This window comes from Leopardus geoffroyi, chromosome A1 (assembly GCF_018350155.1).
Source record: "Leopardus geoffroyi isolate Oge1 chromosome A1, O.geoffroyi_Oge1_pat1.0, whole genome shotgun sequence".
NCBI classification, from domain to species: Eukaryota; Metazoa; Chordata; class Mammalia; order Carnivora; family Felidae; genus Leopardus; species Leopardus geoffroyi.
Genome location: NC_059326.1, coordinates 208,522,514 through 208,535,560, shown reverse-complemented (window position 1 = coordinate 208,535,560; position 13,047 = coordinate 208,522,514). Strand labels below are relative to the sequence as shown.

At 42.7% G+C, this 13,047-nt stretch overlaps 1 protein-coding gene across 2 annotated transcripts in view; it reads left to right on the top strand.

Moving 5' to 3' along the window:
* The window catches only part of EGFLAM (EGF like, fibronectin type III and laminin G domains), a 179,526-nt gene that overhangs the window by 73,523 nt on the left and 92,956 nt on the right, over window positions 1-13,047 (top strand). For both annotated transcript variants that reach the window (XM_045439805.1, XM_045439803.1), the window contains exons 5-6: window positions 428-545; window positions 1,788-1,923. In XM_045439805.1, the coding sequence (XP_045295761.1) occupies window positions 428-545; window positions 1,788-1,923 (254 nt within the window). The remainder of the gene's footprint in view (window positions 1-427; window positions 546-1,787; window positions 1,924-13,047) is intronic.

The window sequence follows — 13,047 nt, the reverse complement described above, 5'->3', positions numbered from 1 at the left end:
CCACTTTAGTACAAATCAAGACGTCAGTTTGCTGTTGTGGCTAGTCTCTGAACATCTGTGTCGTGCAAGTGGAGAGAAAGAACTGGTGGGTTCCGACCCTCAAAAAGATTGTTACCTCGATTTTAGCAGCCCAGTACTCTGATCAAAGAACTCAAATGTTAAAAGTCATATCTGATAGGGAGAATGAGTCTTAGTTCTAGAACAGTGTATAGATTCCAGTAAAGGGTAATTCTCTAGTTGTGGGAAATATGTGATGGTGTTTTCCTTTCTGCAAATTTTAAAACTTGGCCAACCCTAGAGATAGCAAAAGGGTCTCTGTCCCCTGTAGTTTCACAGGGGCCTTGAGATGCAGCCCTCATGGAAATTGTCTGGTTTGCTCTACTAGGACTTCTGGTCATTGACACATTTCCCGTTTGGTCATTGACAGGAGGAAGTGATCGGAGACTTGAAACCAGGCACTGAATATCGAGTGAGTGTAGCAGCTTACAGCCAGACTGGCAAAGGACGGCTTAGCTCTCCTCGGCACGTTACTACTTTGCCCCAAGGTAAAATGGGTTCAATTCATCAAGATTAGGAAAGCGATGGGTGCTATTCATTCATTCTTTCCTTCAGTATGTATCAATGAGGACCTACTGTGTGCCAGGCACCATGCTGGGCTCTGGCGGTGAACAAAACTAGGCACAGCCTTTGCCCTCTCAGAACTCAGTGAGGTGGGTGAAGACATTACCTAGTTAACGTGTAGTCACAGATTGTGGTAAATGCTGTAAGAACATACAAATGGAGACCCCATGTAGGGGTGAGGTAAGAATTCTCTGGGGAGGTGACTGCTAAGTGAAGGTCTGACCAGTAAGTGGGAATCAGAAAGGGGAGGAAGGACAATGGGAGAAGAGATTTACAGGCAAAGGGAACCCAACAAAGGCTCATTGATGTGGCACTGTGCTGGACAATGGGGGACAAAGGTTACTCAATCATCATTGCTCACAAGCTCATTGTGGAGGGAGAGGCAAATGATAGGTGAGTAGATCCAGAGCATCTGAGGTCTGCGCAAAGGGCTCTGGAGCACTCAGGAGGGAGCACCTCCCCTACTCCAGGGATCAGGGAGGGTTTTAGAAAGATCCATATTTTGGGCCCGAACTTTGAAAACTACATAAGATCCTGCTAGCAAGAGAAGACAGGAAAAAATGTTTCTGGCATAAGCAATAGTGTAAACAAAGGCCGGGAGATGTGAAAGTCTAGATATGAAGAGTAATAGCAGTTACCTTGGGGTGATAGGATCATGGGTGACTCTTACATCTTTACCCATGAGGGTATTTCCCAAATGTCCTACCTTTAGGATGCATTCTGATGGTCAAGGCAAAACACACACAAAACACACACACACACACACACAGAAGAACTGAATGTAAGTGACAGCAATGCTCTGCATTCAATTTTCCTTGCAGGTATCAATTCCAACCTGCAAACAGAGATGAGAGGTTACCAGGAGGTGGGAGTGTGGTTGAGGGTTTTAAAGGGTACACACCATTGTGTGTCCCGGGGCCAGGGGTCCGGATGTAATTTAGTTGGATTTTCAGCCAGGGGGCTGGGGGAAGAAGGGAAGACCAACTTTTAGTATCTCAAACCTTACATGGTGAATCCGGTTGTGATTATTTTTTGTGTTTGGTTTGGATTTTGAGGCTGTTCTGAACAGAGGTCTTTAGGCAATGGGAAGCACAAGAGTTTTATATATTAAACATCCCCAGCAGCAAAGACCACTGCCAACTCTAGGTGTTTGCTGTCCCACCTAGATTCCTGCCTGCCTCCATCAGCACCCCAGCAGCCACATGTCACTGTGGTCTCTGATTCTGAGGTAGCCCTCTCTTGGAAACCTGGAAAGAGCGAAGGAAGCTCCCCAATTCAGTACTATTCTGTGGAATTCATCAGGTAAGTTTGTGTGTCACATTTAAAAGCCATATGTATTGACCTTGGGTATTCCAAGCGCGATAGGATGCTACATGGAGAGCCGTCTCTGCTGTCTGTGTCTTTAAGAGATGACAAAGGCTTGAAGACCTGCATTTTTACTTGGCCCTTGGGCCAGCACCTGTCCCCACTCCTCTTTGGAGCTGGGTCATCTGGTAAACCCATCTGCACTCACCGTACCTCCGCCTCATTTCCCCTTCACAGTCAGGACTATCTTAAGCTCTGAAAACTCCCAAGGCATCATTTGCCAACAAGCCTGCCTGCATTTTCACTCTTGAAACCCGCCTCCCTGGCTTTGCAACATTACATCTGAAATAAATATCTGATGGTGATTTTTCTTGAGGGAGGGGGGAGAAACATCGACAAGTCATTGTTTCCTTTACATCCTGATTTGCTGTGGCGCCGGTTTCTTGGTTCAGTTTCAGTTTTTTTCTCTCGTCTGCCTCTCCAGTTCTTGTTATTCAGCTTTATCAGAGGGTACAAGAGTGACAAGAAATTCTTCCGAAAGCTTACAGATATAAAAACATGGATTCTCAATGCTGCTATGTAGTTTTAAGCAAAAATAAGTAAAACTAAACCAAACAAAAACAATGTGCACGCGCTCCCCGCCCCCCCCCCCCCCCCCCCCCCCCCCCCCCCCCCCCACACACACACACCAAGCAAAAAGAATTCCTAATCTAAGGTCCTTTCTCTGACTCCAGTAACAGCTGGAGTGTGAACTGAGCACCTGGCTGATGGAAACGTCTGCATAGTTAGTATTCTCTACATTAAAGGCGGGATTTGTCTAAAGCCTGCTGCTTCCTGATTCATAAAGGGACTAGTTCAGCACCTCATTCCTGAGGCTTTCTGACGCTGGGACAGATGATTCTGCCAAGATTTGATTAGCTCTGCTCTGTGGCTTGACTTCCTTGCCTATTCTTTGGTATTGAAAAATAGATACTTGTTTCTTCAGAGAAGCACTCTGCACGGAGTCCCTTTAATGCCTCAGGACAGAGCTGGTTTCAGGCAGGACTTTTTGACTTGCAAGTGGCAGAAGCCTGGAAGAAGACGAGGCAGTTCTATGTTGGCTCCTGTGACTCTAAAGTCCGGTGGAAAATCCAGATTCAGGGAAGATGTGATCTGTTCCAGAGCAGCCATTTGTCTCCGTCCATCTCTGTGCTATGCTTTCCCCTGTATTGGCTTCATTTTCAAGAAGGCTTTTCTGATGTGGCAAGACGGCCACCAGGCACTGAAGACTTGCCACCCACTAGCGTAGCTCCCCACAGGAAAAGAGTGGTCATTTCTCAGTGGACCCACTCGAGTCTCAGTGTTCACCTTAGTTGGCCTGGGTTGGGTTCCTCTCCATTCTCTGAGCCAGTCACTGTGGCCAGGGAGGAGGCTACCCTAATTGGGCAAACATTTGTCATATTCTGAGCTCTGGAACTGGTGGGTCATTCACACCTGAAGTACACGGATGGAGAGAGTTCGGAAGGGTTGGCTCCTCAAAGGAAAATTGTGGTGCTATTAATGAAAGAGGGAAGGAGAGATCCTGAGAAAATTAGAGGAAGGAAACGACGCCCACTGCAAAGTTCCAGACTGATGCTCATCATTGAGGATAATCGGCAAACCTGCTGTTGAACAAATTTGGTAGGCAAAGCTGGGGTGTGCCTGGAATAGAAGAGATTCTAATGCTCATTCTGAGAGTAAACATGAAACACTGAAAGTCCTAGAACTTTGGCTTGCTCATCTGTAAAACTTGGGCTGAAACTTAACATTTCTGATTCACATTCATTCATTTGTGATGCATTTCTGTCTAGCACACCCAAAGCAGAATGTAGTACTTTGAAATTTGAGGAAATGCAATTTTTTTTTTCCTGCTAGCCCAGCAGACTGTATAACCACCAGCAAAGATGATGGCTACCATTTATTTTTAATTGTGAGCTAAAACATGTATTTTTAAAACTTTTTTTAAGTCTGGCATATTGACAAAAGGTAGACATTGCAGCTTAACTTGTATGCACAACTGAAAGTGGACGATGAAAGTGATTCGCTGGGGTTCGAACCAGAAGAACCGGAAGAGAGCCCTGCCTCCACTACCTGCCATCCAGGAGGCCCTGCGCTGATCACTTCCAGCCCTGATACTTCAGTCCCTCTTGTAGTTTGGGCTCCCCCACAGGATAGCCTGATACAAGGGCTAGAGTGCAAGTGGTTTATTTTATTTGGAAGCAGGAATGAGAAAGTGGAAAGGGTGAGACAGGGAAGGAGGATGTATAACTATGTCGCTGAAGTCACTTCTAGAGGTAGCAGGGGCTTCTATGGAGGTTTGATCCCACCGAGCACTCTTTGAAGTATGCAGAATCCCTCTCAAAGGACAGGAGCCATTTACCCACTGGCTTCTGTTCTCCTCTTGATTGAGGGTTTCCTTCAGGGGCATAACTTGCCATATTTCTAGGCTCTGCCAGCATGTAGATTAAGGACAAGGATCTCAGGATAGAAGAAGGTGTGATATGAGCACAGCAGGTGATTGAGGTTGGATCCTGGTCTGTAAGGCAAATCTGAGCTCACATGAAACTTTCCACCCCCAGCTGCTGCTGCAATCAGAAGTGGGACAAAGGGAGGTGACTTGGAGCCCCCAGACGTTGACTGCCAGTCCTCATCTGCAATTAGATGGGTGAAAACCTTCCAGCCTTACAGTGGGTGGTCAGGAGGATCAACTGAAATCACATATGAGAGGGAACTTTGTAGATATTAAAACCTACAAAAGTGTAAGGTATATATGGGTGTTATGTACCTACATGTAATAATTATACTTTGTCACCAACAAAAATGCATTTTAACATTGAAAACAGTCTCTAACATTTGAGGGCTGAGGTCCCCAATTTTTATGTACACACATTTAAAAATTATATACCATTCTAACAACTCTTAATTTAAAAAAAAAAAAAAAATCTATTTATCTTGACCAGTATAACTTTACCATGTTTTCTGAAAAGCTAACTTTGAATTTAAAACTCTTGGACATCTTGGAGTTTCAAATGGAACATGGCAGAATGGGGAAAGCTGACCGCTATTCCCAGCCCCTGTACTAGGCATTCTGCCTCTCTGTTTTCTTCCCGAATATGTAGCTTTGGTCAAATGATTTTATCTCAGAACCTCCACTTCCTCGTATGTGATATCAAGCTGATGTAATTCTCATTGGAAAATTGTTGGTTACTGTCTTCATAAAGTGTTTCGCAGATATTGAATACCTGTTAGTTTCCTCCCCTCCACACTTCTGCTTCTTTGTGACAAAGAAAGAAGTTGCGACTCAATTGCTTAAGCTGCTTTGCCAAGGTAAAATGGCTGGTTGGGAACAGAATCAAAATTGGAAGTCTCCTGACTTCCAGCTCAGTACTCTTGTGAAGCCCTGTATCCCTTTCATGTCTGTGATCCACCTTCAGAAATGGAAGCATAGGGGCGCCTGGGCGGCTCAGTCGGTTGAGCGTCCGACTTCGGCTCAGGTCATGATCTCACAGCTCGTGAGTTCGAGCCCCACGTCGGGCGGGCTCTGTGCTGACAGCTCAGAGCCTGGAGCCTGCTTCTGCTTCTGTGTCTCCCTCTCTCTCTGCCCCTAACCCACTCGCATTCTGTCTCTGTCTCTCTCAAAAAAATAAATACACATTAAAAACTAAAAAATAAAAAAAGAAATGGAAGCATAGACTCAGCCCGCCCAGAGCCCTGCTGGTAAGGATACACGAAGCCTCATCTTAGGCTGCTGTTTGCTGTTGTTCTAGAAAGAAAGCTTTCACAGCTTCTCGTGGTATTTAATGTTTGGCTGCAGAAAAAAATCCCCATATCCACTTGTAAACGTCTCAGAGTCTATCCCATTACACGTGAGTGCTCAAGGATCCGTTTAGAGAGAGCTTTTCTGAGGGCTAAATCAGAAACTGCAATTAGCATGAGAAGCTTCTGGGAGTCTTTAGTCATCATTCTATTTTCCCCAGAAAGGTCTGCTTCATTTTAATATTAAATTCTTTTTTGCCCAGATACCTCCTGTGTACAGAAACACCTGTGACAGGTCTTTAGTTTCTTGTAATATCCAAGAGGGAGGCCTTTGGCAAGCCAACACTAGGAAATTGTAGAAATCAGTTCACCGCCGGAGGTTATCCTCAGATTTCAACCACCTTAATGTGAAATTCTCTTCCCAGTCCTGTCCCTGGAAGAACAGCTTCTCCTCCGTCTCTCTGCCTTGGTAGGCACTTCTACATCAGTTGGTCTTCTTAGTCGATGAGGATAATGATATTAAAGGCTTTGTTAAGAAATAATAGCCTAGGGGCCCCTGGGTGGCTCAGTCGGTTGAGTGTCTGACTTCAGCTCAGGTCATGATCTTGTGGTTCGAGTTCAAGCCCTGTGTTGGGCTCTGTGCTGACAGCTCAGAGCCTGGTGCCTGCTTTGGATCCTGTGTCTCCCTCTCTCTCTCTGCCCCTTCCCTGCTCACGCTCTGTCTCTCTCTCTCTCTCAAAGATAAATAAACATTAAAAAATTTTTAAGAAGAAGTAGTCTAAAAACCTTTTTAAAAACGATTTAACTGGCTGATAAAAGCTTAACCTGAGGAATTACACTAGACCAGAGTCTGGGGTACTGACTGCTTACTTGCTAGTTTGGGTGATATTTCAGGTAGACATTGTATATTTATGATGCTGTCTTGAGTCATGGGCTTAGGACCAAGCAAAATTTTGTTTCTCATCCGGCTTCTACCTCCTTAAAATGAAAGACATCCTTAGGGTGACCACCCTGAAGGGGTGCTCTCAGTGTCTTAGTCTCTGGTTCAGGCAAGATGAAGCTTTTCGTTGAGAGTAATCTGATCTCCCCCAGAGTTGGCCTGGGGGCTATTTATTTGCTTCCTCACTAACAGTAGATTTTTTATTTTAGTGTAGAAAAAAATGTGAAGAGGCCGATTCTAAGTAAGCCTAGGCTGTAACATATTTTGCAATGTTTTTCAAACGTTTACCTGCTTTTTTAAAACAGAAAAGCCATGCATTTGAGGTGAAGGAGAAGTTTTTTTTTTCTAAAGTGATACTGAAAATTTCTTTGGAGGCAGCAGTCCTTACTGTTTATTAAAATAAGAACCAAGCATAAATATAGCTACCTATGTTTTGAAATATTTTAGCTATAAATATCTGAGCAATTTTCCTCCTGCCTAAGAATTTCCCCAGGGTAAGTGCCTTTCTCATAAGCAAAAAATATATACTATGGTGGCAATGAAAACTAAAGGCCTAGAAAAATATTCCCTATCTCTGATGTTCCATTTGGGGTGCCATGACCCACATACGCTATCTATCAGGTTGGTTACAGGTGAAAAACAGTTTTCGTTTAACTTAAGTATAGTTTTTCGACAAGTGTGACCTGATGGGCTAAAATTGCTTGAGTTTTGCATTGACAGTTGCTGGAAAGGGTAGATTAAAGCTTTCAGTGGCTGTTTACTTTTTGAGTTTTAATTTTAATTCCAGTATAGTTACCATGCAGTGTTATATTAGGTGTAGGTATACAATATAGAAGTTCAACATTTCCACACAGTACCTAGTGTTCATGATGACAAGTGCACTCCTTAATCCCATCACCTATTTCACCCATCCCCCCATTCCCCTCCCCTCTGGTAACCCTCAGTTTGTTCTCTATAGTTAAGAGTCTGTTTCCTGGTTTGCCTCTCTCTCTTTTCTCCCCTTGCTTGTTTGTTTTGTTTCTTAAATCCCACATATAAATGATAGTGGCTGTTTCTAATTTAAAAAAAAAGTCCACACTGGCTTATTTGGGGTACATGTGAAAGTTCAAAATATTTCTGTGTATGTATTAAGGACGCTGGTCAAGAACTGTTGATCTCAATCTCAGCCCAAGACAGTTATCCTAATAAATGAGAAAAAGCAATGCTTGCCCTCTTTTCCCTTTCACACCTTTCTGCTCAGATACTTCCCTGGTCTCTTGCAGATGCCTTCCATAATAAGACTTGCAAAATTCATCTTCACACAGGGCTGCTTCTAAGCCGATTGCAATGCCTACCTATTGGTTTCGCGGGAGAATCTTAAGGTCATACGCACTTGGGTGGGTTTTTTAAATTATTGTACAAATTGATATTTTTGTCAAAGCCATCTGTCTTTCCATCCTATCAAGAACTCTTCCTTAATCTGCAAGTAACAAATGAATTTAATTAGTTTGCTCGCAGGAAGTTACCTTGTAAAGGCTGTTACTAAAATAAAGATGAAATCTGGGATTCAGAATAGAAGCTCAATGGATTATGGATTTTCCTTGAATAGTTTTAAGGGATGATGTGATTTGACTCATGGTCAAGGTCACGGCCTATGAAGGTTAAAGTTTCTCATTCAGAATTGAGACTTTAGAGAACAAACTGAGGGGAGGTGGGTGGGGAAGATGGGTGAAAATGGTGACAGGGATTAAAGAGTGCACTTGTTGTGATGAGTACCTGGTGTTGTGTAGAAGTGTTGAATCACTCTATTGTACACCTGAAGCTGATTTAACACTGTACGGTAACTATACTGGAATTAAAATAAAAATTTAAAAAAAATTTTAACGTTTATTCATTTTTGAGAGAGAGACAGACAGACAGAACGTGAGCGGAGGAGGGGCAGAGAGCAAAGGAGACAGAATCTGAAGCAGACTCCAGGCTCTGAGCTGTCAGCACAGATCCTGACATGGGGCTTGAACTCATGATCTGTGAGATCATGACCTGAGCTGAAGTTGGTCACTTAACCAACTGAGCCGCCCGGGAGCCCCTAAAATAAAAAGTTAATAAAAAAAAAAGAATTGAGACTTCTAGTCTGATACTTGGTTTCATCTCTCAAGTTAGAGTTTGCTCAAATGTAGAATCAGAAGACATAGCCCAGAGCTGGCCTCTCTAATCCTGGGCATGAGTTGCTCAATTCTAATTCTTAGCTTCCTTGTGTATAAATAAGGCTGGACCATCTGCCCTCTAGAACCCAGTGACCCTGGTTTGCTGTCCTCGTGACAAAGGTGAGGCAGTACAGACTGGAAGTTTAATGCATAGGCTTTGGGGCTAGCTCCCTGGTCCATCCCTTCCCTCCACCACTTTTAAGCTGTGTCATCTTAGGTAGATTATTTAACTTCTCTTTGTCTCAGACAGAGGAATAAGGATAACAATCTATTTACCTCATGGAGTTGTTTACATGAGTTGATGCACATGAAATGTACAGAACAGCTCCTGGCTCCCAAATGTGCTCAGTCAATGGGAGGAAACATTGCTATGGTGACTCTGGGGATAGATCTCTTCTGCTCTCGTACAGAGCCATGTTCTTTCCTGGCTAGAAGTCTTTATGTTTGCTGTTCTCAGCCAGGATAGTTCTTCTACCTCTTTGCCTAGCTATCTCTTGTTCAGCCTTCAGGACCTCTGCTTAAATACCACCTTGTCCAGGAAGCCTTCCTTGAAACCCTGCCCCCTCCCCAGACTAGGTTACATACACCTGTAACATTTACTTGCAACACTCAACACACTTGTAGTTAATTACTTGTTCAAGGTCTTCCTCACCAGGGCATGAGGGCAACATCTTGACGTGTTCCCCTTTGTAGAATATAACACCTAGCATGGGGTAAACATACCATGTGTCAAATAGGTGCTGATGAACATTTGGACATGGCAGTCACAGGATTGAACCTAGAGAATGCCAAAACTAGCTGGAACCTCGTATGAGCTCCTCAACCTCTCTGAGCCTTATTTCCCTCCACCGTAAAGTAAGGATGACAATAACGGCTACCTCAGGAGGCTTGTGAATATGAAAAGCTGTGTGTACCATACTTAGAGAAGTGGCTTGTAGAAGATTTTTCGTGTGTTGGAAATGGAAATGTGTTGGCACATGAGCCACAGGGGTTCAATGAACCCTTTACCACTAATCTCAGAGGCCAGTAACCAACGATCGACCTTACCAACTGCAGAAGTGTAAGCCAAGCAAAACCCGCCTGGGATCTTCACACACGTCTGCCTCCTCTTTCCCCCCAACCCCAAGTTATTCATTGCTTTTGTTTGCTCATCATAAGAGGAATACCAGTAGATGGCAAAGCTTATACCTAATGTATAAGACTAACTGGAAGTTCCCATTGTTCTTTTATTTCATGTTGAATGATAACCTGTGTTTTGGAGCTCTTCATAAGATGGAAGTGAATTGCCAACTTTTTGTGTAGCATTTTACTAGAATTTATAGCAATAATTAGGCAAATGGCTGCAATATTTAACAGTGATGTAGTCCTTGTGTTGGTTTTCTTGGCCCCAAAAGTATAAAGCTTAAAATATTTAAAGAATTGTTCCTATGCAGTTGATTAATTTGGGGAAGAATGGGGAAAAAAGCAAAAAAAAAAAAAAATCTTCCTTTCTTTTCAAGCAAGTATTTAGGAAGTTGTGCTGTTTAAGTATAAGCCTTCCTTACCACCACCAGCAGAATCAGAAAGAAGCAAGAATGGGCTTGCTTTGATGTCAGCTGAGATTTCATATTAACAAGTGGTGCTTCACAAAAAATTCCTTTTTCTTATCTTTAGTTTCTAAATAAAAAATCTTAGAACCATCTTCTAGGCTGGTGCCTGATCTCAGACATTCTGGTAGCCAGCAAGTTCCTCCACTTAGGGTCAAATGGAAGGGTGGTTCTAAATGTTTTTGCAGAAGTCTGACTTCGAGTTCTACAAATTGATCCCTTAAAGATTCCATCCTTCCTACCATGAGCTATCCTGATGTAATCCCTGGTCAGATTGATGTGAGCTCACATAAATTGAATTCTGGTGTAACAGCATTGGGAGACATTTGTAAACTATAAATGAAAGGATGCTCTCTAGTTGCCCTGCCTGGGACAAATTGCCAGCTGAGTTTATCATTACCCCCATTGTATCTATCTGTTTGTCATTTGGTTGAGTTGAACCAATTCATAAATAAAGAAAGAGGCTGAAAGCTGAAGGTCAAATAATACATTTTTTTTTAAACTATGACTACTTAGTAGTTTAGGATTTTCCTCTGCAATTCATTCTAGTGTAGAGCAAATCCTGCATAAAACTAGTCTGTAAAATGGACAGAGAATCAGAGACTCTTCTGAGTGTGAGGTTTTCTCTTACCCCTGGATAATCTATGGGATCATGTCTCTTCTCTTGGAGTAGGATGCTTAACCTGTAGCCTATAGATCCCCAAGGGGTCCATAGATAGATAGAATTCAAGGGGGTCCCTGGATCTTGGTTGGACAAAAATTACATTCTTAGTTTTGTCAACTGAAATTTAATGTCCTTCAAATAGGAATGTAGTCAACAAACTACAGTGGTATTAGCAATTCCCGTGGCTTTGCCACTAATAGAATCACAGGTATGTTATTTTGTCCCTTTACAACTGTTGTACATATCTCATAATACCAGTAATGTTTATCACTACTTTGAAATAATTATAGTTATTTAATCCATCACTAGCCATCATTATTTAATGTACTAATAAAGAAGTACCTATATTATCATAATCGTAATTTTTTTATTGTTTAGATCATTGTTTTCAGTATAACTGGTGTCTTTTTGCAATCCTAAGGATTTTTTATTTGATGCATTTAAAAATATTTTGAGAAGGGTTCATAGATCTTCCTCAGACTGTTGAAGTGGTACAAAGTTAGAGACTGTTGTCTCAGATCAGAGGTTGGCAAAGTTTTTTTTCACAGGGTCAGTTGGTAAATATTTTGTGCTTTCCCACCTATATGGCCTCTGTCTCAACTACACAATTCTGCCATTGGAGCAAGAAAGCAGTCATGGACAATAACTAAACAAATGATCATGGTTGGGTCCCAATAAAACTTTATTTTTTTAAATTTTTTTATATATTTTTTTTATTCTGATACTAACCAATTGTCAGTTAAGGACAATTGGCCTTTTATTTATTTATTTTTTAATATGGAATTTATTGTCAAATTGGTTTCCGTACAACACCCAGTGCTCATCCCAACAGGTGCCCTCCCACACCCCCAATAAAACTTTATTTACAATACCTTGTAGCCGGCTAAAGTTTTCCAACCCCTGATTTAGGACATCTTGGTTATTCTTACGGTCAAATTTTGAAGGTATTTCAATTCAGCTTAGCCAGTCTTTATCAGACACTTACTACGTGCATATGTTCATCCAAACATGTATGGATTGAGTATCTTCTATGTGCAAAGTGTGCACAAGAGATTTAGGGGTCAAACAGCAACTGCCCCTGCTTGGACAATCCAGTGGGGAAGGCAGATGAGACCATAGTCCAAGTGGTGAGTGTTGCAGGCAGGAGTGGGGCCCAGGGGCCCAGAGGAATACCAGCTTGACATCTAACTCAGTTTTGAAGGAGTCTGGGAAGGCTTCTTACAGGAGCAAAGAAGGACACATCTGTGATAACCAGGCAAAGAGGAGGGAAGACACAGCATGAAAAGAGGCTAGAAGAAGCTACTTGAGTGATGGCTTGGAGGCAAGAAGATGTTCCTGGAATTGCTTAGAAAATCTGAAGCTTTATGAAGCAAGAGATAAGGCTAGATGGGTAAGAGCAAGAAAGGGTCAGAGCAAAACAGGCATAATAACAGAGCTCATGTTTGTCCTGAAGGGAATAGGGAGCAATGGAGAGTGTTAAGCAGGAAAGGAACATATAGTCTGTCCCTTCAGATCCTTTGAAGGATCATGAAGACATTCCAAGGAACACAGAGATGAGTAAGGCAATCAGCATGCTTAATGAGCACATAGCCTGGCAGGAAAGACAGAAATATAAAATAACATTAGAGGGTGGTATAATCGAAACAAAACAGACGAACGTAGGGGAAGGGAAGGAAAAATAAGATAAAAACAGAGAGAGGCATACCATAAGAGATGCTTGGGGCGCCTGGGTGGCGCAGTCGGTTAAGCGTCCGACTTCAGCCAGGTCACGATCTCGCGGTCCGTGGGTTCGAGCCCCGCATCGGGCTCTGGGCTGATGGCTCAGAGCCTGGAGCCTGTTTCCGATTCTGTGTCTCCCTCTCTCTCTGCCCCTCCCCGTTCATGCTCTGTCTCTCTCTGTCCCAAAAATAAATAAAAACGTTGAGAAAAAAAAAAAAATTAAGAGATGCTTAACAATAGGGAACAAACTGAGTG